The sequence below is a fragment of the Egretta garzetta genome, unplaced genomic scaffold, assembly GCF_000687185.1.
Source record: "Egretta garzetta isolate BGI_Z169 unplaced genomic scaffold, ASM68718v1 scaffold25, whole genome shotgun sequence".
NCBI lineage: Eukaryota > Metazoa > Chordata > Aves > Pelecaniformes > Ardeidae > Egretta > Egretta garzetta.
Window position 1 is genome coordinate 3,793,331 of NW_009259800.1, and position 27,089 is coordinate 3,820,419.

The 27,089-nt window shown below is 37.7% G+C and overlaps 1 protein-coding gene across 2 annotated transcripts in view; it reads right to left on the minus strand.

Moving 5' to 3' along the window:
- The window catches only part of LOC104127208 (septin-2), a 33,298-nt gene extending 11,735 nt beyond the window's left edge, over nt 1–21,563 (minus strand). For both annotated transcript variants that reach the window (XM_035895361.1, XM_009639862.2), the window contains exons 1-10: nt 21,509–21,563; nt 20,295–20,394; nt 18,698–18,784; nt 17,958–18,081; nt 13,048–13,182; nt 12,466–12,583; nt 7,427–7,528; nt 6,481–6,626; nt 5,330–5,413; nt 4,266–4,323 (exon numbers count right to left, since the gene is read on the minus strand). In XM_035895361.1, coding sequence (XP_035751254.1) covers nt 4,266–4,323; nt 5,330–5,413; nt 6,481–6,626; nt 7,427–7,528; nt 12,466–12,583; nt 13,048–13,182; nt 17,958–18,081; nt 18,698–18,784; nt 20,295–20,394; nt 21,509–21,535 — 981 coding nt within the window. In that variant the 5' untranslated portion in view covers nt 21,536–21,563. The remainder of the gene's footprint in view (nt 1–4,265; nt 4,324–5,329; nt 5,414–6,480; nt 6,627–7,426; nt 7,529–12,465; nt 12,584–13,047; nt 13,183–17,957; nt 18,082–18,697; nt 18,785–20,294; nt 20,395–21,508) is intronic.
- Between the last annotated feature and the right edge of the window lie 5,526 nt (nt 21,564–27,089).

Consider the following 27,089-nt stretch of genomic DNA (forward strand, 5'->3'; position numbering starts at 1 on the left):
ACCATTCCTACGCATTACAACACAAGCTAAAAACAACTTGTGTGTCTTCACCGTACTAGACCTACTGCACAGGCATAAATAATCTTTCCTCTTAAAAAAGTAAATGTAAAAGATCACACAAAAGACTGAAATTGATTTCATATCAACATCTGTGTTCCCTTCGCTGTTGGGGATTGCTAGCATCAAGGGCATACCATGACTTTGATCTTGCTCTGCAGTAAACCCTCTCACTTGTAAGAGCAGCATTAATATATTCTGCAGGGAACTTGTATTCATCCCCTGAAGAAAGGATACAACACGACAGCACAGGGTCAATGCACGTGATGAAAAGGAAGCTAGGAAATGATGTTTGGAAATCTGTTAAAACAAACAATTCCTGTGAATTCCGAGATAACAAAAAAAATCAAAAAGTAAACTTAACCTTGGTATAAACTCCATTTAGTTTACTCATGATGTCAGGACCAAAATTTACTTAAGTAACTCCTGTAGCAGCATAGAAAGGAAACAAACATTTAAAATGAGAGGTAAGGTTACAGAGCTAACAGTGAACCATACAGGTTCCTAATGGCTTCCACGCCATTAACAAACTGCAGATACACAGCTTTGCCTTACCTATAACATTGCATCTGTTGTATGTTTTGCCCAGAATACCAACAAGCACTACTCCTGTGTGAACAAGGTGAGTGGCTTTTCAGTGACAACCCTACAGATACCACAGGAAAAGAAGTGTCCAAAACCAAACAATAGCTACTTCCCACTGCATGCTTCCCCTCCCCATACCAAGTACGATTATTTCTGCCCATGCCTTTACATAAGAAAGTTCATAAGGGAAGAGGCTGCAAGAATAGGGCAAGATGTAAAACCATAGATGGTGGATTTTCTAGTACACCAGAATGTTCCCATGACAGTTCCTGTTGGTTAAAAATACTTCCAATACCAAAGAGTACAACTAATCTTGTCAACTGAAGACAAGAAAGACTCCTGACAAAGTTACTATATTGGAAAAGGGGCTACCATCGAGATAAATGTCTTTCACAGGCCATGCTGATATTATAAATAGCAGAAGTCACTACAGCCACAGCCATCACACTACATGGGCAGCAAACATCGTTCCTTCAAAGAACAACTCAAAAGGACAAAAAAAAAAAGCCGTTACTCAATAACAACAAAAATTTTGTTCTTCATTCCATCTCCCAAGGGATTTCCATTGCTAATTGCTTACTAAGGGTTTTCTCCTCATGATGTTCTCCCAGGACCAAGGCTACATCACTTCAGAGAGGAAGGCTGAAGCATTCTGCATAAAGCATGCTTCCTCCCCCTTGCACTAGGCAATAGCATTCCACAGCACAAAACCAAACCTTAGAATTGTTTTTATTTCCTTCAGGTCTGCAGGCCTTCATCAGCAGTCACGCTGTCTCTCCACATAAGTTTTCACCTTATCTTTCAAGAAAACACTTACACAAATACCCGCAATACCAGGCCGTTACCCACACACATTCATCACATCCTCACCTACTTGCACAGGGATGCTGCTAGACCCCAGCCTGGCAGCCCTGCCACCGCAGGCTGTCCCACCCACCAACTCCCATCCTAACCCAGGGTTCTTAATCTCATCTGCCAAAGGGTTAAACACACTCAGAAAGCGGAAGGATGGTGAGAAAACAATCTGAACACTGTGGTTAATTCTACCATATTCAGCCTACTGCTGACCAACTCCACCAAAGACAGCGGAGCAACAGAATTTGCCCAAAGCCTCAGGGTAGCTCACTGGAGAACTCGGAGGAAGCTTGTTCCTTGCTGTTTTCATGTAATCATGGCCTTAACATTTTTCTGGAAGAACTGCCTCTCAAAACTTTGAAAGGTTTTTATTATGAGGTATTTTCAGAGAATAATATGGCACAATGGTAAAAACTTAAGTTTGTGCCCATTTTACACTACAACATCAAAATAATCGGAACTACAGCATATTTTTAGCAAGGAACATGGATACCTTCATTCTTATTTTCATACCCAGCCCAGAAAAACAGGTCATCACTCGCAAATGAGCAAAAGACACAACCAGACTGAGCAATAAATCCAAAATGACAGATTAGCAATTCCAAATTGCTGAACTGGGGACCACATCCTTTGGCATAATAAAAGATCATTTAGCAAAACTGATGCCTTGATAAAGATGATCCTGGCATTAGCCCAAGCATTCATTCCTTCCAAGGTTATAAAAACCTCACAAAACTGTAAATAGAACATCAAGCACCGTTACTGATGGGAATGCAAAACAGGAGGGGAAATGGATATTTGTTTTCTCTGCGAAGGCCATGGAATGCAAACCCATTTCCTTTGTGCCTCTTTCCTCCCCCGATTTTTCCCAGTCTGAACCTTAGGGATGATATGGAGATGAAGGGATTTTATACCGGCTTATCTACAGAAGATTCAGCAAAGCCTCTTGATCCCTTTGGGACAATAGAACGCAGAAGTTAAAAATCTATTTGTTTTTTCAAGTTCGAACCTAATCCTCTAAAACTTCAGCAGCAGTTAGTCAGAGATGATTAGTCCCAGAGGAAACTTTCAGAGACTGTCCTCCAAGTTGGAGGACATTCAAGACTTCATCCCTTTAGCCATATTATATAAAAAAATACATTATGTACACACATATATATATTAAAAAATACTGTATATACACATTCACAGAGAGTGGTCAGAATAGATCAGTATATAATAGTGTGCCTGCTGTATCAACAGTTTCCGGGGAAACAGTTATAGGAGAATGTTTTCAAATGTAAGCCTTAAGACAAGTAACTACTAGACATGTACAATTTATATAGTTCAATTAACAGGAGAAACAGTTATGATTTAAATTCTTTAAGTCTGCTGCCTAAATCTTGGAAGCACAAATTAAAAAAAAAAAAAAAAAAAAAAAAGAAAAAGGAAAAAGAAAAGCCCCAAACATTTCCAAACAACACTCTTGGTAGCTTCAAAGCATCTAGTATTCCTGGCTATCAGCTGATGGTCTACTTTTGTTTCGCACACACATCAGTAAATGGGAGACTGTTAATTTGTGTACAGAAGACATGCAGAAGGTCCACTCTCATAAGCGCTTGGCCATCAAGTGTGCTTATGTTGCTGAAATGAAGTCACACAGATGCAGCTCATTTAATCTCCAGTAATTCATATTATTAACTACTAGTTATGGTGATAATCAGCTGCTTCTGCATTTCCTTTTAGGAAAGTTTTTTTTGCTATTTATGCCCGCATTCCAGGGTTAGCCAAGAGCTAACCAGGGTTAGCTATTTTTAAATACGGATGCTATAAAGGAAAATGTACAGACCGAAGTAACTATATTTCAAAAGTTTCCACGTATGGAAGTCTGAATCTTTCACCTCAGAAACACACAAAACTGCTTGTATTTTTTTTACTTCTTACTCCAAATCCCTGCATATATATACTGATCTTTTAAATCATGCCTTCCTGCATGTATGGACTTGGATCCAAGCTGAATTGGATAAAGGAAGAATAAACAGAAAAAACACTGTCTTCCGACTGGCAGCAAGCGTTAAGTTCTCACAACGCAAGCAGTCACAAGCATTGGCAGTGTACTTGAATTTAAATACTAGGCTAAAAATCTCTGAATCTGTAAAACTTTAGCATAAAAAAGTTAAGTTGCAAGATTTGGTAATAACTTGAAACCAGAGTAAGAAATCAGAGACTGAAAACACCAAATCTATCTAAAGTTGACTGGTACAACAGAAATACTATTAATTTTGCTGCAAGTAAAGATGAAAAAACATACACATTAATTATCTCATGGGATTTTTTTAAGACTCAGCAACCTTTTTCTACTCCATAGCCACACATAAGAAGAAATGTACTGGTAACATACTTGTAGTAAGTCTAATGTCATTTCAGATGTGCATGGCTATCAGTCTACCCTAACGTACTATGTTTAAAGCACAGTGTATGTAGCTGGCAAACATAAACAGATTTCAATACTTAAAAAATAGCAACTAACCTTATGTAAAATTAGCATACAAACTGGAAGTGATAAATACCCCACCTCCAACCAAGAATCCACATGCTACCTACCATCCATAGTATGTAAGTGACTATAAACAAAACACTTTGTATGGACAACTTCTATGTTCAGATTAGGTCTGTCATTTTTCACAACTCCAAGCTTACACTCCGTAGGCAGTAGTTGACATAGAATACCAAAATTGAAACATAGCACGTTATATCAAAGAACAAGAGTTTTAGAAGCTCCCTCTTACCTCAGCCTCTTTCTGCTGGAGGATTCTATCCTTGTCTACCACCTCTTCTTCAACAGGCCTATTGAATAAAAGAACGCATTGATGGTATAAGATACAGAAGTAAAAATCTCCAAGAACAGATTCAAGGCTCAGATTTCAACTAATACAACAATGACAAAAAAATCCTCTACATGCTTCCACACAGGGTAAATGAGGACATTCTTAAACCCATGCTTTCATTTTGTAGAACACCATCTTTACCTCATAGACTCCTGTTATTCACTGTTTCTTAAAATTCAATTTCTTCATGCTATGGGGTTTTTTTGCCATTTACCCTAATCAAGAGATTCCCTCCACTATCTATACATGGTACAAAAAAATCAACCATTAAAAAGCTGTGTAGGCTATTTCATTTCTTCTTTAAGATCAAAACGCTTGGCTGAATGCTTAAAGAATAAGTAAAGTGGGGATGAGAGTAAGTTGCTATCAAAAAAGATGCAGCACAGGTAGATGGGGATTTTTTGCATTAAGTTGCCAAGGACAGAAGCCTTACCAAGAAAAACACCCCACACAACCAAAAAACTACCACAAAACCCACACATACTACCAAAAAAATATTGTTTTGGTCTAAACTTCTCTCTCTAGCTATATATGAAGGAGCAAGAGAAGAGCCACCATGGAAGTCCTGCAATAACTGGAGAAGCAACATCCTACCTAATCAGATAGGCTGGGGCCTATTTAAATGTGCCTGCTAGAGTTTATTTTTTCCAAGTAGACATCATTAAATAAAAACCTATCTTGCTTGCAGCCCACTACTTCTTTATGCACATACCAATTAGAAGCATAGAAAAGAGGGAATGGGTACAAAACCAAGAACAGCTGTTTGTAAGCATGGCACTTTGCTAGATATTATGCCTCTTCAAGAAGAGTGTTTCATATAAGTTTCAGTAACTCCATAGATTGAAATCTCATGAGAAATAATTAGTTACAGATGGGATTAGTTAGGAGGAAGAGCAAGTTCAATGTCACAGTGGAAAAAGAAGAGACTCAAAAGCAGCAGAGCCCACAGGCACACAGATACGTACTTGCCAGTTCGTTTTAGCCTCTCTGAACGGAAGTTCTCGTAGTGCAAATCTTGGGTCACCTCCTGCAAGTCCTGCATGTGCGTTCTAGAACATGCAAAGGGCTATTGAACACTTTGTCCTTCTTGTCAAAGGGAAGAAAAACACTCTTTTATCTTCTATTTTTTGTTTTATGTAGTGGATGTATTTACCGGAAAAATAATCTTTACAGACCAAGCCTGCCATAAAGCTGGCCAGAACACTGCTTTCACGTTTATTGGTCTTCAACTCATACTTAAGAGCCCTCCCACCAATATTCTTCAAAGACTCAAAGTATGCTGTCCTCTTCCTGTTCACTAATTACTTTATAGGAGTTGTTTATACCAGTCTCTGCAATGACAGTTATTCAGAAAGATACTTTAATTCCTGAAGTATTTTTTGACTCTTAGGTTCTATTAAATATAATTTGTAACTGAGAACTAGGTGGAGCTCTTTGGCTCACATAACAGCTGACATTGACCAATAATTTTAAAATGTCAAAAAAAAAAAAAAAAAAAAAGGAAAAAATGCTTGCTACCAATGACCAGCAGAGGGCAATCCCTGCCCAGTAGAGACTGAAATCGGAAATACACAATGGAATTCAATTTCCAACAATAGCAAGATGTCCTTTAAAAAACAAAACAAACCCACCAAAACGAAAAACACTTAAAACCATCTACGGAAGCAGAATATCCGTATCTGCTAAAATCATAAAGGGGCAGGGTATCATATTTAACATAGGATTTCCTATACTGCCAAGAAAACTGAGCTTTGCCTTGAGAATACTCTTCATAGTTTAATCAATCACTTTGAGTAATATTGTAAGAACCTCTCTGCCCCACCCACCGCACTATAAGAAAAGTTCAATTTATATGTTAAGTCATCAAATCAGTTCCCATAAGGCATAAAACTGTCACATATATCTGACAACGTAAAATATAGAAAATATTTTCTGAAGTCCAACATCAGAGGAAAACAGCAGCAAAATAAGTTCTGGGGGTGGACACACAATAAAAAGTCACTCTACACTGCCATCAGAGCTGGTTTTGAATTAAGGAGTTCATGTTCATATAACTCTCTAGTCATTGCATCAGTTATGTCACCACAGGAGATGGGATGATTTTACCATTACTCACACCAGCATTGTGCGCAGTTTAAGGAAATCGTTGTGCTCTGGATTTTCAACTTCAACAACTCCCCAGGGATACAGACGGCCTCTGATTTTTTTCCCTTTCACCTCAATAAGTTGATTGGATCCAATAACAGCAAAGGGAATGCTAGCCTAGTTGAGACAGAGCAAAACAAGTTACTGTGTTGATTTTTGACTGCTTACTTTTTTTGCATTTTGCTTTTCTTTTAAAGAAAGCACAAAGACTTTTAAGTAACAGACAGGAGAGGGAGAAAAGAAATGTTGACAAATGCACTCCACTAAAATCCTTCTACAACAGAAAACCAACAAATCCTATTCTAGGCAATGCAACCTCATTATTAACACCTGTAGCTTTGTTACGATCAGTTTGTCTTAAGAGAGGCACAAAAGGAAATGACGCTTTGCTTTAGGAACACTTGACTGTTGTTGAAGTACAGTTTGGGCATAATGTGTCATCTGACATAACATCATGCATGGAAAACAGCCAACAGAAACATACTTCAGATACAGATTAAAGTAGCTAGAGAGAGAACTTCAGATACATTCTTCAAGCACCTTTGCAAGTATCACAGCACAAAGAGGAAATTACTTCAGTAAAACCATTATTATCTGCTCTAATGAGAGGAAAGTTGTTAATTAGTACAGTAACCATAACACACGCACATTCTCTCTCTGCTTGCATGTTAAAAAGTTTGAGTCAGAAAATAGACTGCAAATCACTGTTCTTGGTAAAGAGTTGTTTACACTTAAAAGACAGTCACGACACACTACATTTGGAATTCTGATGAAGCAGAGACTGGAATAAAAAGGATTATAATTCAGAGTCAACATCCAAAGAAAACTTGAATTTTCAACATATTATGAAGTAATGGAGTACCTTTAAGGCTGGAAGAACTACTGCAGCAAAATAATAAATTAGGAGCGAAACTTGCCTTTAAAACTCTGGTTTGTTCCTTGAACTCCTCATCTTCATCAGAATCTGCATCAGGGAGCTGATAAATCCTAATGCCATGTTCAGAAATCTCATCCAGAACCTGAAGTTTACAAAAAAGGAAGAATAATAAATTCCTATTTCCCTGAAGAGGTATTACATTAAAAACATACACAATTGATTTATTAGTCTGTCATATCTAGAAAACTCAGAATGTTTTTCTGCCTTAAGTAGTTTGACAATGCTTAGAAAAAATCATTAGCAGAAATTGCCATTACTTATGCTTTGAGTTTATGTATTACCAAATTAGTTTATGTCCTACAAGACCATCTTACATGGCATTAATTTCATTCTATCTATGAAGAAAAAAATCCAGCATTTTTCATTTTTCTTCATTCAACAGAGACTTGAACCTGAAGTCTATAAATATCCTGGAAATAACAGGTCAAGGTATAAAAGCACTCAGCAAGCAACCTTCATGTTTTCAGATGTAAGAAAGGAATATTAAGTGGGAAATCAATCACATCCTTAAAGTGAAGAAAGGAAGCCTACACTAGACCTGGTTGGATTTTAAATATTTTATTTTACTGTTACAGAGAAAGTATCTTAAAAATACTGCAGAGGTTCTCTTTTAAAGAGCCTAACAGGCATTTTCAAAAGCCAAAACATTTGCTGAGATTACCTCTGAATTAAACTGTTTGTAATCTGTGATACAATCTGCAAAATCCGGTATGGCTAAACATGAACAGCAGCTCACCTGTCTGTCCACTCCAAGAGAAGCGCTCTCACTGAATAGATGCATTTTATGACATTCCTAATGTATGTTTCTTTGCACATGACCTTCACTAGCATATTTTTGTGCAGCGATACAGAAATGAAGATTTAAAATAAACATATCAAGATGCAAGCAAGGCCTTCAGACCACAATTTGTAGCTGTACTTGGGAAATAAACATCAGAATTAAAACACTATTTGCTATGAAGGGTAGCTGCATAACTCTCAAAATATTTGTAATACAGTGCACTCTTGTACAGCACCTTTTGAAGACTAAGAAATATACACTTGACACAATGTCCAAAGTGCCAAATAACACAGGCTTAAAGTTAGAAAAGGCACACAAGTTAAATGCATTTTTAGAAAACATAGCAAGTAAATAATTAAAAAACCCATAAGATTTACATTGAGCATAATACAGAAGCAGACAAAAACAAAGTGAAGTTAATATGAAAAAATAAGTAAAGCCAATTAATTTGTAGAAGGGATTCATTAGTTACAGCATCAAAACCATGCAGCTGGTGTCAAAGTATATCTCCATATTTCATATGTACAAAAATTTAAAAGACAGTGCCTATTGTCTCTTGAATCAAGAAGACAAAAGCTTATTATCCACTTAAACTGGAGAAAGTTACTCAAAATCCACTAAGAGAAAAACCATTCATAAACAGTTTTCTTTATTGCCACTACTATCTGAGATTAACATAAAAAATACACTATCTGTATTCCTGTATACATTCTTTTCCTAATGAAATCACCGCAGGGGTAAGTAGCTAGCATAATTCCAGGCCTTTGGCAGTTTCAAAAGGTGGTACAAGTCAATCCTTTCTTCAAAATTGAAGAGAATGACTCTATTGCCATACTTAAAAATACTTAAGTCAGAAATCCCATCAAGTGCACTTGCAGGATTTTCTTTCACTAAAGGAAGTGTGGTGGTATGAAGACAGCACAAAGAATACTGAGATTCCACAATAACTCTCTTCAAAGGGATCTTGGATGTCTCAGAAGAAAAAGATTAACCATGAAAACTTCCTAGATTAGTATTCCCTAACTGTAACCCCTCAGCCAGCACCTGAACCCAGCAGCAGCACTACTACAGTAATGAACTCTTACAGTAGACAAAGTTTGGGGAAAATCAGGGGAAAGTAGGTTGAGGTAATCACAAAAACATTCAGAAAAGCCTATGTAAGGACTTGTGCTGTCATTACTACATATATAACTGGACATTAACTTGATAATACAAACACAACCAGACTTCAAATGGACAAGAGGCCTTAATGAGCCTTCCCATAGAATTGTTGGGTTCCTCGATCCTCTGTCGTGATGGCAACTGATTACTACAGTATAAATAGAACTCGTCCAAGCAGAGCTTGGTTATTAAACAGCTGTTTAAAATAAAACAATCCCTCACACCATTAGAAGAGGAATGACCATGTATGAACCACAGTTAATTCCCATGACAATGTCTTCCTGCCAGGTACATAAACATCCCCCGCACTCACACGTGCACACACGCTGAATACAGTATTACGAGCCCCCACCAACACAGAGAGCAACATTTTTCAAAGAAAAAAGGAATTTGGGATTAAGTGTTGCCAATAGGCAATTAACAGTTACATTTGCACAATTACATTTAAATCAACGCATGTCCTTATTGTTTTGCAAAATGGAAGATAACTAAATTGTCACCAAATGATAATAAAAGATGCACAGCTGGGATAGGTGGGGCAGTGCTGCAGTTCGATGCCTTTAAGTAGCTGCGTAAAACAAGAAAGCACATTTAACCTGGCTGAGATCTTAAAGATAAAATGCAAGTGGAACAATAACGGGAAAGCCAACAACAAGGGGTGCTAGAATAATATATTACAGCTGTTAAGCCTAGTGCTTTCCTGAAAGGAAAAAGAATTGCAATAAAAACAAACTGTATTTTATGGTCCTAACAATGAAACAGCATTTTGCTTCTTCAAATCTGAATTTTACTGGCCTCTGAGGATTCTGTGTTCCTAAAGATTAGCCTTCCCATGGGAAATTAAAGAAAAAGTCAAAATATTAGTTCCCCTCTCATGAAGTCATTCTTTTGAGCAGGTTTCCTTAGCAGCCTTGCATGGCACAGCTTGTGAAACTGCCTTGCATTTCTTCCCACTCAAGAGTTTTAAAAAATAACTTTGAATTCCAGAAAGACCAAACAGGAATTACTCCAAGCTGGGTTTCCTTTGCAAGCACCACAAACTGATCGTGCTGCTTAGTCCAAAGCGGCAAAACAAAAACATTTTACTTTAGATTGATGGCCAAATGGCAGAAACATCTAAAAAAAATAAGACTTCAAGCTGCGTCAGCAAAGCAGGATTTTGATTCTTATTCTTGATTAGAGATTCTGTTAGCCAAAATGCTTTGAGTTAGAACAATATACAGTAGCTAGACTTTCAAAGCTTTGGAACCACATTATACATTTGACTTAGTATAAACTCAGTTTGTAGAGCGACCTTTGCCAGCACTACAAAAATAATGAAGACTTGTTTACCTGTTTCCTAACCACTCCCTCAGACTACAGCATAAGTGCCATTCATCTCGTTATATTCAGTCAATGCATAAATGTGGTGTCCATATGTGTAAGTCAAAACTGTTTTAAAGACTAGCTAGTTTAAAGTAACTTTGTGCAAACTAGGAAGAACGAGACATGGATTAGCACTGAATATGGTCAAGAGAGGTTGCCTTTAAATTAATTTGTTCATCACAGGATATGTAAACTGGAATTCATCTCCATCTTCCGCAATAAACATGCATCGTAAACCCTCAATCTAATATCACTTACAGAATTGTATTAAAAATAAGCAGTTCCAAATTCACACTGGGAAAGACGTTTGCTTGTGCTACTGCCATGTTTCAGCTAAAATCTGGTGTTAACAATACCAATACACAGAAGCAAGTGTCAAATAGCACATGCATTATGCTATGCTTGACCCTAAGAGAGGCCACCAAGCAGCAGATAAAAAGAGCACAGAAGAGTCACAGAACAATTACAGCAAGTATCAAAACCTGGTATGTTCCTCTTCATTTTACCTAAGAACTGCTTTTGTGAAAGATGACTGTAGCTAGAACCTATTCTATATCATTTTATGTATTTGAACTGACAAAGCTAGAACGTTCAAATTCCCAGTCAATTATGCTGTCAAATAATGGATGCTCCACTTCAATATCTGCTTCAAATCTTTCAACATCATTCTGCTACCAAATGCTGAAGCAAAAAATAAACACCAATGAAAAGTGAGCCTGAATTACACTGCTGAAAGATCAAATACACTTTCTTTATAAAAGTAACAGCTCCACAAATTGTATTACTATCAGACAAAAATCTTTCACCAAGTCAGCACAGCCACAGAAAAAGAGAAGTGGTAAAACCAGCACAGATTTAAAGTAAAAGACTTGTACAACCACAAATATGTACTTTATTCCTGCAGAATTCACTACAACGTCATATTTGGCAGAAGCTGGCCCCTCTTGGAAAGGTTTGGCCAAAAAAAAAAAAAAAAAAAAAAAAAAAAATCATAAATCTTCCAATGCAAAAAGATTTATTTTAGTACCACTGCCTGGAAAGCCTTTCTCCAATGCAGTCCTAAGTATGTCCTGGTAATACACATGAACAGAGATAACCTAGTAGGAAAACACGTATGCTAGATGACATACATTTTTCCATAACAGAGCTACAAAGAGCATCCTGCCAATATATTAGCCCCTGTGTCCTGCCTCCGTATTAGTGTTTTTGTTTGTATCATGGGTGCACTTGTTAAGCAAGCTTCCAGTTGCCCTGACTTAACCACATTTTGCTACAAATGATGCAGTACAGTTAAGAGTACACAAACAAATTTTCTTTTGGATGAAACTAAGCCTAAAAAGATACACTCTCAGAACATATCTAACGCACTCCGACCGCTAATGGTCCACTGGACTACATGAGAGCTAGTATGAAACATTTATGCTACATGCATTTCAGAATGAGTTGAGCCCTCGTTACAAACCATTTTGCTGAAAACCTGTTCTACTGGGGTGCGCTGCTTGCTAACACAGATGAAACCAAGAATGGCCAGATTCTCAGCAAGCGTAACTGGTAAAGCACATCAGACTTCAGCAGAGATTTCCCACCTCACGCTTCCTGAAGATTAGGTCCTTGGCCAGTATCATTCACCCCTCTTCAGTTTGAATTTACTTTATATTTGACTTTAACATTGTATGGGTTGCATTGTTCTCATGATCAAGTGTTAGACCTACTCTTCTTTTCAGCCTTTCTCTCTCCTTCAGCGTCAGTGTGTCAGCCTTGGCAATCACAGGGACAATGTTGACTTTTCCATGAAGAGCCTTCATGAATTCTACATCTAATGGTTTCAGCCTGTCAACGAGTGGAAAATAAAAGGAGAAAAAAAAAGGAGGTTTTTTTTTTTGTTCTTTTTTAACAGACCAAATGTATTAAAAATTATTTATTTCAAGTATCTACGTAAATAGGATTTCCAGAATAAATTGTCAGAGCACTTGCTTATCAGCTTGGCTGTGTAAAGGTTGAATTGCAATTAAAGTTATCTTTATAAGATAAATCGGATATTATAAGCTCTTATGTTTCTGTTTATATATAAACAACGTAATACTGACTGCTTCAAAACAATATTAAATGCCAAAAAGGGGACAAAGCAGAGGAGAGCATTAATCCCCAAGGACCATTTTAATTGGACTGGCTAACTGACAGTGTAGGAAGTAACTCAATTAACATTAAAGTTAAGTTTCCAGTTCAAGTAATGAACAGACTCATGAACACAATATAACACCCTAACATACAAGAGCTCAAGAGTTTTTTCTTACCCATGCCCAAAGGGAGAGATGAAGTAAAAACAGCAATGGACTCTGTTGTCTATAATGTGGCGCCTGTTTAAACCGCTCTCATCATGAAGGTATCTTTCAAACTGGTTGTCAATGTACTGGATAATTGTTTTGAAGCTGTGGTATGGGGTGGGATGGAGGGGAGGAAGAGAGGCATCTTAGATCAGCTTGGAAATAATTAAAAAAGAATTATGAAAAGATAAGAACAGAAGGAGGAGAGTCACACTTTTATTAAGAACATTTCTGTTACAAAAATTCAACTTCCTAGCATTGTAACTACTATGGAGGAAACGTATTTTGGTAATGCAAAAAGATACTTTCATAGCAACCACCAAGTGTCTATTTATGCCTAGAGCTACTTTCAAGTGTTACTCTGCCCACTGGATAAAAAGGTCAAGTGCAAGCTCAGAAAAATAGTATTCAGTGCTGAGACAACGCAGACAGGAACAGAAGAGATTGAGGATTTTTCTGCTTTTTTTCCTGGGGGTAGGGGGCAAGGATTTGTTTTTAAAGCTGCTGACAAATGACATATCCCGGATATCCTCTTGATTTACAACCCTGACCCTAGAGCTAGATTTCTATAGTTACCTATGAAAATTCTGGTATTCTAGTCTGTTTGAATTAAGTACATTTCCAAGTCATGCACTAAAGCATCACATGATTTATTAAGCTATTTTTGCTACCTTACAGAATCCTTTTCTGTTGGCAAAGACAAAACTACTTAGTTCAAGGTAATTTAAAATATGCCCTGCAAAGAAGTAAAGGAACACAAAATTTGATCATATAATCAGATACAAAAAGAAGCAACTAGAGTGAGAAAAGAAAACACATTGCATTACTAAGATGATTGTTTTAAAATATTCCAGAGCATGTAGACACCTGCAAACAACATTAATATGAAAGGACACTTTATATTAAGTACTGCAGAGGAAGGGAAATGAACACACTGATGAAGATGAGATTAGGCAGGTGACTGTGTGTCATGAACATATCTTAAACTACTTTGGCAAAAGCTGAGCAGAAAGCTTAACTTGAAAAATAGTATTTCTGTTGCTGAGAAAGTGCAAATTTGACTAGAGAAGCTTAAGGAGAAAACAGACAAAGAGAACACAAAAAAAGAATTAGTAATCTGGAAAATGAACACATAGAATGATGGCAAATACTGTGACAGGCAGCTAAGTTCAACCCTGGGCTGCATGGCTGTAATGAAGATAATGAAAGAAAGTAACAAGAACGATGGAAGAGACCCCAAAGAGAATTTGATTTTCCAAAGCTGAGTAAGCTTTTGGATCTGGGAGGAATAAATCTATAGTAGAACATTTATATCTTCGCAGGATAAGTCATACTACAGAAGACGACTGGAGGGAATTTATTGGGTTTTGACCTTAGTGCTGCTCATGTCTTTAAGAACTAGCATCTTAATACCTAGATGTGTTGAAAAAGTAGAACATGGTTTACGTTCCTGTTGATCTTAGATACTCTCTTCTTAGCTGGTGAAAGGTAACGAGACTGAAGACGTACAAATATTAGGACAGAAACCAAGCACAAACAATGGGAAAGCAACTATCACACATTTCTCTGGCAATGTAATTAGTTTACGTGCAGTTTTCTAGCTCTAACGGCTGTAATTTTCCCTATAAATATGGCGTTAGTGTCCTGTACCTCCTGACTTCCGGGAAACACCTGGCTTATAGCACAGTGGTATCATTACTTAGGAGATAGCACATCCTGTATTGTAGCAGCAAACAACACAACCACCGCATTTAAGCCCATTGGGGGAAAATGAACAATATTACCAAGCTGCCAAAACACACAAGATACAACTTCACATAAGCCATTAAAAAAAGAAAGTTAGCAGCAGCCAGAAAGCAGTTATCAAAGAATGACCTGCGACACTGCAACTGAGATGAAACAAGGCATATGATCACCAATACCTACCAAGTTAATCTGTAAACTGTTTTTGCCAATCGTATTTTTGAGACCAGATTTGATCCCAAATCTGTGCGTGAAGCAATATTTTTTTCCTCCCCTCCTTAGATCCTTTCTCTTCTGTCTGATGAAAGATGTTACTGAAGACTTGCTTCTCTCATGATCCTAATGGCCTTACACATAGAAGAGACGTTCTACGCTTCAAACCTCCTACCATAAAGAACTTTGCTATTCTCCAAACACATGCCTAAACTAATGCCAAGAGCCCTAAGTGTAGCTTGTAGAATACAGAACAGCTAGCACTAAAGCTTCACACAGTATCTAAAAAATTATCACTATGGTTAACTGTGGTTAATATCCACCTTTTCTTACAGGCTGTTTTAAATACAACAGCATTTGGAAAAACAAAAAATAATCTACTTTATAGATTTAGTACAACACATTCTCTAACAACTCATTTCCCAATCCAACACTGTTATTCTTCCAATCCAGGAGACCCCCTGAACAAAGTCCTGACAACACATAATGCTTACTAGCACTTCTTCTGTGACGGAAAATACATTAAAATTGACCCCAGCTCCCATCCTTGAGAGTCAAACACTAAAATTAAGCCCTTTCATCAATGCAAAGACAGAAACAAAAAGCCATTAGGAAACCTACTCAGGAGAAAGATATATGAAACAGGATCAGCGATTGTTGCCTCCTAGGGACATTGTGACAGTTCGATTTACCTCTATTCAAAAATAACCTTAGTGAAACTCATCCTGAAAAACAGGTAGTCTGCACAAATTGTAGCTTTCCCCAAAAAAGTGCTTTATAAAAACTTGGATAGAGATCAGCACCATCTACCGGTTAACCATATTTGCAGTAAATGCTCCTGAACACAAACATAAGTTCAAGAACACAAATTTTCTGCTTCCTCTGAACTAACAAGGAAGGAAGGTAGTTGCACTGCGTTAGTCTTGACTACAGTTCAAAACAAAGAGTCTTTCCAACCAACTCCCTATGACATCCTGCAAAGACTAACAGATTTTGTCAAAATGACACTCATCACAGCTCAGTCTTTTTGTGTGACGTAAGAAAGTGGGACTAGAGAGAGACAATGAAAATCAATTGCAGTGTTTTATTTTGTAGTATGTAAGTACTATTTGTTCCCATAATGTATGTTTAAGAAAAGTAAGTATAATCCAGTAAATTGTTCTACTAGGTCTGAATCATCATGGAATGACTATTTAGCAAGCATCCAAAAAGAAAGGGGAAAAATCTGAACACGTAGGTCTCTAAAAAACATCTTAGCAGAATAAACAAAGGGCATTAGAACACAATCAACAGGAAGAGCTCTATGTTACACAATACATGGGCTGCAGAGCTCTTCGCTCCAGCGGAAGGAAGCTCTAGTCAACAGTGCACAAAATAAGCAAGACCATGCTGCAATCCAGAAAGATGCCTTAGCGTTATTCTAGAAGTTCAATTGTTTTCAACTTAATAAAGTAGGAAAAGTGGGAGGAAAACAAAAATAAAAATCCCACTATGGCTTTACTTTCAAACTTCCATTTAGTATAACTTCACTGCTTTCATTTTTGCTGTGTTTCTACAGTACACCATAGAAGGAAGAGAAAAAACATGTCTGGTAACAATGGTCTTCAGAACCCTCCAGATAACACAGCATTCTGTCAAGAAAAGATTACAAAACATTCTATTAGCATTATAGATGTTTATTTTATCAGCTATTTGCCTCCTTCCTGATCTTTAACTTATACTGAAGGACTCAAATCAACCAGTATTAGCTTTATGCTCCCTTTCTCCGCACAGTGACACTTCATTTGCCTTAGGATTACCACCGCGAAAAAAAATGTCAGCAAAAATTAATGGCTAAGCAAAATAAACATTGTTAGCAGTTCTTAAAAGACAACCACGTGGAAATTCAGTTTAGCTTCTAGTTGCACTGGAATAATCCAGGCATCCTAGTAAGCACATTAATACATATCTCATCTTTATTTGAAAAATGTTAGCACAAGATCAGTTTTCCACAGTTAAAGAAAAGTGCATGTTGACGATGATTTGGAAATCACATTTATGAGTAAAAGTATTAATTTTGATTTTGTTGCAAACTGCCCAGTTCCTTCATAACTATTTTACCATTTTCTTTCTTCATGATCTTTATGCTGAGAAGGCAGTTCTGTATGTTGTCCAGTGTATCTGCAGACAATTATTTCAGCCATTAAGAGATTATCAGCGATATTTAGGCCAGAGAGAGCTAAATAGTAACTCCATCCTAAAAAAAAAAATGCAGTTCTAGCCAAATTGCAAGTAGTACCTATAAAGGACAGGGAATGAAAAGTACTGTCTTAAAAACACGGAAACTGGATAGGCCAGAGATACAGGAAGACAAACAAAAAACCCCACATCTCCCTTCACTAGAGTTCTGCCCTGTCAGAGTAGCTATGGGGACAAAAAGTTGACTGCAGTTGTCACAGAGAATCTTGCTGAAGGAAAGGCCATTCATTTTGAGGGAGAATCATAGACAGCCTTGAGAACACTAACCAAACCTTTTAAAAACATAAAAAAGTTGTTAGAAAATTGAAACAGGAAGTTGTACAAAGTAATACAGTTTTACTAGAGATGTGTGTTTTAGGCAACAAAAATTGTAAGAGAAACTTAATTTGAAAGTTCACACAAACTACATGATCATGTCACTGATGATATGAAGATGAGCACCCAGAACACAGAAGCACTTAGAAAACTGTGCTTAACTGCAAGGACTCATAAAAGATGCTCTACCATGAATTCAAGATAACAGTCCGTCCATGTTAAGAATAATGAACTTGTTGCCGCCTTTTAGTACACCGAAGTTATCCAAAGTCCACCAGCTGAATCACTTAAGTTCAGAGAGACAGACACACTAGAGTAGTGTTTGTGTAAGATACAAACTCTATCAAGCAAAGCAGTATTTACACACATACCAGTCCTGGCTGTTAATGGCATCTCCATATCCTGGTGTGTCAACTACTGTTAAACGCAGTTTCACCCCTCGCTCCTCTATCTCTACTGTAGAAGCTTCGATTTGAACTGTTCTCTCTATTTTCTCTAAAATAAAGGAACATTTTGATTGTTATCATGCCTATCAATTGCTACAGAAACCCCTGCAGGAAGAGAGCAACAGATGAGAAATGCAATGTGAAGTGTATTGTAACCTACATGACATTAAATATTTAAAAAAAAAAAGCTAGCTAGTCAAAATTTAACACATTTTTTGTAAATAAACAAGAAGCAATGAACTAAAAAAAGAGGGATTTACTCATGACAATATGTAAAAATAAAATTAAAATACTCAGAAGCATGCTAGATTCTTTGCCAAAAGGTATTTACACCTCTAACCAGGATTTAAGGCATTACAGGCAAAAACCATCAGCGGAAATGCAGATTACAGCAAAACCACATTTAGGTATATTGACACCTAAAGGGTTTGGGGGGCTGCTTTTTTTAATAATGATGAAGAAACAATAAAAGCTGAGTCTTTGAAAAGAAATATAAATAAGAAAATGACAGCTCAAAAAATATAATTCAGAGGATTAAAATACATTTAGACAGTGTGAAGAAAGGGTCTCACACGTGAAGTTATCATCAGAATGAAGCAATGGTATCTGAAAGAACATGAAATTTCATAGGGTATGTGCTGGAGGAACTGCAAAACCACATTTACCTGCAGCTCCAGGAATGTAACGTTCTGGATAAAGATCAGTCAGGAACAGACTGTTAATTAAAGTGGATTTTCCCAAGCCAGACTCACCTACAAACAAAATAATTCAAGTTATTAAGCATATACACCTTTTACGCGAGGCTTTTTAAAACACCTCCTCTTCCCCCAAGCCCACGTGACGGAGGAAAAATAATTTGTTCACCAGGATCCACCCTAGGAATTGAGATAAAAACATCAAAGTTTCAGCTACGCACTTTAAAAACACAGGAAAAACAAGCCTCTAGTATCTTTATAAATGTTACATGAAAATGCTAAGTTTACTGTAATAGATTTCATAATAAAAGCTGAAAGGTCATACTGCACTTTGACTATCGATCTAGCGATAGTTTGGTTACTTCAGGGAAATAAAAGGTTTTCTTCATTTAAACTTACAAAATCAGGAGCTGTAACTCTCTTGTTGAAAATTTCTCAGAGCTTTAAGGTTTTCCTGAGCTAGAAATTGACCCTGGAACACTGTTAGGAGGGAGAATGAATAAAGCAATCCCAAACTAACAGTTGAGCTTTGCACCCTTACAGTTAGGCTACATACATGAAACATGAAACAGAAAATAGTAAGAAAATTATTCAAAGTACACCTGAGAAGTTCCATAGTTTCAGAACTTCAGGTCATACAAGTTTTGTCCTTCATCAAAGTAATAAAATTAAACCTGCAAATGCAATTACTAAATCTGAATTTCAGAAAGTCACTTTTTTCTCAAACCCAAGGAATCAAAGGCATTTAGAAAAATTGGCCATGTTATTTTAGATGCTACTAACCTAATCTTAGAGATGGAGAAATTATCTGTACTTATCACCACAAACTACAGGAAATAAAAAAAACCTCTACACTTATTACAGGTGACCAATTTATTTTACAGACACTGCTGAACAGTCTGTCACCAAATAATCTCAAACGGTACTACAGGGCACAGACAATAAGAAGAAAGTGTTACACATCTCTTCTCATTTTCATTTTTCAGTAACTTGTAATTGCAAGTTAACTACTACAAAAAGGTGATAGTACTGTGGACTCCCTTTGCACTTGTATAACATTAAACTGATTCAACGCAAGTATAATTGAAAATGTCACTTAAAACAGCTTTGCACCTAGAGGACTTTCCATCAAAGACTCCTACAGGTGCTCATTCACAGAACAGGCAAGTTAAAAGTTTAGTTATAATACCAGAGTGAGGCAGTATAGAACAGCAGAAAACAAGAATAGCATCACCATTTGAACAGGAAGATATTCACCATGTGCATTCATGCCTTCAGTCGGGGAAATGGGAGTCAAAGAAAGATTAAGCAGCTACCCCTACCATCTGATGATGAATCAGGAATACAAGAACATCCTGTTCGCTCAAAGTAATCATCTTTAATCACTACAAATACTCCCTCCTACCAAACATGACAAAATAGCATGAGATTTAATTAGAGAGCGTATAGCAGTTCAAAGCTTTTTCTTCTGCGTAACAGTCAATTGCTAAGTAGGAAGACATATATGTCTATGTGAAAGAAATGTTTTTGGTTTTGTATAACAGTCAAAAGTACTTAAGTCACTTACCAACCACCATCAGTGTGAATTCGAAGCCCTTCTTCACAGATTTCCTGTGAACCTGGTTGGGCAGATTAGCAAATCCCACATAGCCTGCTGAGTCGGAAAACTGACAAGACAACAAAAATTGGATATAAATTAGATCCCCTTCCCCCTAAAAAGTTGAAACAGAGTTCAGTTGAATCTATACAATAAAATGCAGAGGAATATAAAGCACATGGAAAATTAGAGAACGAAACAATTTTTTGCTGCTATAGCAAGGCAGACTTTGAAGCAGGCCCATTTACCAAGCAGTCTGATATAAATAGAAATCTGGTAAGTACCGTGTGCTACACATAAACAAAAGTCTCTCCCTGGATAAAAAAAAAAGTCTGCAAGCTTGCAAGAACACACTATTATTAATCTTAAGCTATAAGCATAGCTGAAAATCCCAAAGATTTTAAGATAGAGGTCAAAAATACTTGTTCAAATTTGGTATCTGCTGCTACTGTCTTCTGTAAAAATAAAAAATGCATACACCCACATTTAGAAAAGCAAGAACACTGTATAGTAATGTAGAGACTACCAAGATACAATCACACAGAGATCTATCTGCTGCTTGTTAAGCTGTTCACCTGTCTTTGCAACATTTAACTTCTGACACAAAAGCAGGAATAAGAAATGTGCCTGGAAAACTTATCAAAGAGATTTGGCCTATAAAAAGGGCAATCTGCTTCACCATCTGTTAGAAATTGACTGAAAATCTAATAGGAGCCTAAATAAGAACAGCAGCCACTTGATTTAGGGACCTATGAGCTAGCTGGAACCAAACAGTTTCTTCACAGATGAGTTTATGATGAGAACAGTTTTTATACAATGCCATCCTTCCAGTGGGTGGATACAGGGGAAATCACTTAAGAGGCAATTAATTGCTAACAATCCTTTTAAAACCCACCCAGATGGGCAAAAACTTGAGAAATGAAGGTCTACCAAATGAAAATTCCTTAGGTAAAGGCACCATTCTAAATGTGTAAGCAAACACTGAATGTCTGGCAAACACCTGAAAGCCTATTACTAGAATCCCATGCAGACCCTGTTTCTACTGAACAGTTCCTCTTAAGAAACACGTATGAAGCAGTAAGGTATCATTTATTCACCATTTTACCACTTCAGTAAAAACACAAATATTTTCAGAAGTTGAATACATTCTAAACAAAATTTTGGTTATGCAGCCATCTCTTTACCTTTACTTTTTCACCTGACTGAGACATGTTTCGTCACTCCAACTTTCAGACACTGGAAAATAAAAAACATAGTGCACGTTAGCTGACTTTAAGATGACATTCATTTTAATTTTGAACTGATCAACTGCATATATAATTACATTTTAGTCTAGCAGAATGAAACATCACATACTCAAAGATTAACAAGCCATAAGCAAAACAGCTACTTCTGTGAAGCTATTCACAGGATTACCAAAACCAGAATACTTCATTTAAATACTTAAAAACCAGAAAGATTCCTTTAAAACCCAAAATACTAAAATTCAGTATCCTTTAAGATCTTTCATCCATCCCGTTTTTAAAGAAGGAAAATATTCTCTGTTCCCAACCCCCTATACCAAATAGCATAGAGGTCCTTTTTCCTTCCATTTTTACCCTTTCCACTTACGAACTACGCATTTCTTAAAGATGGTTTACAAATAGATGAATGTAAGCCAACTGTTGTCCAAAAAAATTGTATTTGAGAATTATGACCACATATAAAAATTCTCCCAAAACCAGGACACCTATAGGATTTCCCAGTAAAGGTTGTAATTATTTTCAGTCACTTCAAAGTACTATTGCTGAATGTGAACACTACACCAAACATTGCAGAACCTTGGCACTTGGCTAACCTATGTTAGACATGAAAACTCGCACTGATCTGAGGGACTATCAAAAAGATTTGTTATTCAGTTTCAAACACCCAGAACAGCTGGGTTTTGGCAAGCCTTTATCTTTTTACTCAAGGATGTTAGTTGTTCTATAGATTAGTTATCATGGCAATAGCGAGGCCCTTTTATTTAGAGCAGCCAGAGAGCACTGGCAGGAAACGCCAAAGTGGCAGGAGCACTTCACAGCTTGGTTTGTTGACAACACAGCTCTTGGCCTGGGAAAGCAGGGAAGTGACCTATGCAGGCACCTGTGTGTTCAGACAGAAACGCTTTCCTGTTGGGTAGCAGGAGTCATTCTAGCAGGATACAGTCCCATTTCTGACACCAGCAGTTTGACAGTCAAATCCTAGCAGAGTCATACTAAGATTTGGACTAAAGGAAAAGTCAAAGTTAGCATAAGCGCAGCTTGGACTTTCAAAGAAAACATGTCTTCAGCTCACATGGCATTTCATTTGCCCTGAAGGCATTTAAAATCTTAGCAGCTGTGCAGACACCAGCCACCCCATAAGCAAGGAGGTTTGGTTTTTTTTTTTTTCCTCCTCCAACTACTTTTCCCCCATACCCAGTTCATTTGCTTGCTGATGAAAGCCCAATAGATCCATCGCCTGGAAAATAGGTAGGTCCTGATCCTAATCATCTTCTGACAGCCTCCAATTGGGTATTCCTCAAAACAGGCTAGGAAATATCCCTTAAGAATGGTTTTGAAAAAACAGAGCTTATTTTTCTTTGACCAATATGCAAGGGCTCATTCCAGCCTCCAGCCAACCAGCGTTACAGAGCCTTAAAGGCAGTCACAGCCTCACTGACAGATGTAACTCGTTGCTCTGTCCACATCTTGTTTCTGTTCCGAAACCTCCGTTGTCACCTTATCTATAAAATCAGTAGCATCATTCATAATCAGTAGCATAATAACTAACAGGTGACTACAAAGAAGATGGAGACTCCCTTTTCACAAGGAGTCACATGGAAAAGGCTAGGGGTAATGGGTACAAGCTAATCCTGAGAAGATTCCGACTGAACATGAGAGGAAATGTTTTCACTATGAGAACAGTCAACCACCGAACTCCCCAGGGAGGGGTTGACTCCGCCACACTGGACACTTTCAAGACGCAGCTGGACAGGGTGCTGGGCCATCTTGTTTAGACTGTGCTATTAACCAGAAAGGTTGGACCACATGATCCCTGAGGTCCCTTGCAAACTGGTCTTTCATGATTCTATGAATTCAAGAGTTTCATTCATAAAGAGTCACTGTCTAAGCACTAACATAGATAGACCTTCTGATCCATTTCTCACAGTAATGCCAGATGAGGAGCCCACCCAGAGCAGCTGCCTATAGTTAAAGGTGAGCAGGGGAACAATTCAGATTTAAATACATAACCAAATTCTCTAATTAGTTCCACTTTACACTGACAGTATAGTCACATCCATTGTAGCAGAAGAGTCAAAATTGTTGTCAACTGATTTGACACATCCGGCTTCAAAACTAGTCTGTCATCTCATAGAGAGCTAAATTTACAATAAATGATTCCACAAATAACTTACAAAGCCTGTTTCCTACCAGGCAAACCACATTCACCTTGTGTCTTACTCTGACCAAAAAGTTGCTGTAGCCAAAGCTGCAGGACAGCTGCTCTGATCGCATCATGACTGCAGCACAGGCTTAAGTATCTCTGTACAACAAGCATCCAGTTAGTTATTTCCCACTGTATTTTGTTAGAATAAAAATATTCTAACTAAAAGTTAGCTTAAAAAAAAACCCAAATCCACCTGATGTTCCACAACACCTAAATAAGGCACTGAGGTTTAAACGAATCCTCAGTTACTCAGTCCCAACACATTTTCTAATTCATACTACTGCCCTCATGAGGTTTCCTAGAAAATTATTCAAACAACTTCCCCAGATGACCATGAGCTGGCTTCCGGAACCTTTACCATATCATTACACATCAACACCTTAGAATTAGCAAAATACCATATGTTACATCTTCCTATGGCACCAATAACCACAGAGCTTACAGCACTGCTTACAAGCGATAACTTGTCAATGGGCCAGACCACACTGTGCATCAATGACTGCCGAAATCCTGAAGTCTGTCTGCACACAACTGTGTCAAACATTAAAGTAATGTGAAATTGAGTGTCTGACAAAATGCTGGATAGTCCCACATCTAGAAATTATGTTTGATTTTTCATCAATTTTCCATAATAAAATAATAATTAAAAAACAACTACGGGAGAACAGAGCAAGCCATAGCTGTTCTGTTTTCTTTAGATTTTCAAAGGACTATTTCAATCATTACGAGATAAGCAAAGCAGCACATGCAAAATATTTCAAAGAGAAAGGAACAGATAAGATACAGTTGCATTAACTTGCAAAAGCAGTGAAACTTTATTTGGAAATAATTGTAGGCCCCATTTAGCAGGTCCAGCAGAAAAAAAGGGACGCTATGCTATAGTATAAGGAACGTTCAAATCAGTTTTTGTCATGTTATCCACTGTTCAAAGTTTCATTTTGGATCCTAACAAATTCCTATCCTAAACAACATGCTGTTGGGGAATCAAAAGAAGCAGATTACCACTAAGTTCAGTTACTCCTCTCCAAACACAGAGGCCTGGAACGTGCCATCTTACAGCCTTCTGCTAAGAAAAGTATCCCAGTGAAAGAGAAAGAGAGGGGAAGGAAAATGGGTCATTTCCTTTGTTCCTGTCAGGATGCAAGAAGTAAACTGTTAGGAACAGGCAGCCTGGGAGCTTCTTAATAGGAACAAGCACAAAGAAAACGCTATGAAAAATGCACAGTGTTTCCATATAAGGATATTAAACAACATTTTAAAATAATCACTTCAGAGCGACCGTAACAACCATCTCTACAAGCAGCACAGCCCTCCTGATTTATCAAATGAGGCCTTTTTCTTTCCATCTGAGATTATATAACTGCTACTTTTTAAAAGGTATTTCATAGCCTAATAAGGAAACACAGAGACCAGTAAAGACTTAAGTAGGTTTCCAAGTGCTGGAAATGGTCTCAACACATTAACATTCTGAAGTCACATTTTCAGACTTAAAGCAGACATACATCAAGAATATCTCAGTAAAATATCAAGATTTGTGGTTTCTCACAAAAAGAACTACAAAAACCCACAAAGAAATGTCAGTCAAGTATTGAGGCACCTAAATAAGCAGTAATAATAAAAAAAACCTTCTCAAGTGTATTTCATACAGAGAAACAATGAAGTCATGTGAAAATTAAAAATTTCCTCACTGTATCCCAAACTGGATACAGGGGTATTCAAACAAAAAGCTGTTAGCATAACCTAAAAAAAAAAAAAAGTTACCAAAGTCGCATGAATCACCCAATTCTATCAAAGTCCTGCAGAGCCTGTTCTCTGTGTCATGCTTTGCTCAGAGCACATCCTCACCTCTACTTGGAAACCCCCTCTCAGAAGCTCCCAGGGAGAAATGTCACTCCCTCTGTATCAACAATCCCAGACGATTCCATTTTCTTCATTAGAAACAGATGTTACCAATTAAAGGAATCCTCTTCTACACATTAACTGAATACTGTTCTTCATTACTCCTACTCAGGAAAATTACCACATCACTTCCACAAAATACAGAATTTAACAGCAAATGCAACAACAACAAAAAAACCCAGCTATGGCACCTGCAGGTAGACCAAGCTAAGTGTATGCCACTGCTTTACCTCTGAATTTGTATTCAGTGCTTCTAAGTTTTCCAGGCTCCTGTAAATGGATTTGTATTTGGATCATGTATTTGAACCAATGACACAGCATACAGATTACTACTGGGAATGCACTGCTGTTCATCAAAACTTGTAACATTTCTGTCACTTTACAGCACACATATGCACAGCAAAAGAAGGCGAGGACTAAGTGGGTAAGAGAGAAGAACCATGTCTCAGCACTATTCTTAAAAGGCAAAGGTCTAGAAAGAGCAACACATGAATCTAGAGCTTTAATCCTAAATATTTTATTTAAAGTTCCATTTCAATGCTAACATAGTACTCTAGACAGTTTCCTTTCTTACTGTTATTTCAATGAATACAGTCACTTAAAAAGCACAGATGAGGAAATGATACCGTTCCCATTAATGATTAGTTTTCATGATTACGTGCTTCCTACACAAGCAGCTTTTGACAGTATTTTCCCAGAGTGACTGTATCAGAGAAAAAACTCCTCTAAACCAGCCCTGTAAATGTGACAAGCAGGGGCTTTTTTTAAATTGGAAAGCTAAACATATCAGCCACGATCACTTATCAGGAAACAGCCAGCTCTGCCTCACACCCACAAACCTTAACTATAACTGCGTACACAACTAGTAACGCAGAGCAAACAGTGATAAGTCAGTATTTTAAATCACTACCAAATCATGCTTAAGTCCCATGATACCATGCAGTCTCTAACCTGCATGTGAACAATTACATGAGACCTAAAAGAAAAAAAAAGAAGTGTAAAGCGGTTGTTTCTCTGTTGTCAAACCAGGTAGGCGTCGTTCTGTGTAGTGGTGGGCTCTGACTGCTCCTGCAGCATCCCCTGGCTCCTGACAGCGGGCCAGCCTCGGACTTGCAGTTTTAAAAACGCCCGAGGAATGGCCCGCGGAGCCCGCGCCTCTTCCTCCGTCCTTGCCCCGCATCTCCGGCCACGTTAAGCCGGACAGACCCCAGCAGCAACAGAGGCCTTGTCCGCATCTCTGTGTCATGGCCTTGCTTCAGAAACAGAAAACCGTGCGCCTCAAACGCCCCACGACCCGACGGCGGGGTTCCGTGGGTTCTGCCCTGACAGGCTTCTCCCCTCCTCACGCCATCAGCTTCAAAAACCTCGCCCCGGGCAGAGGAGGGAGGCCGGAGCCAGGGCCCTGGGGCCGCGCAT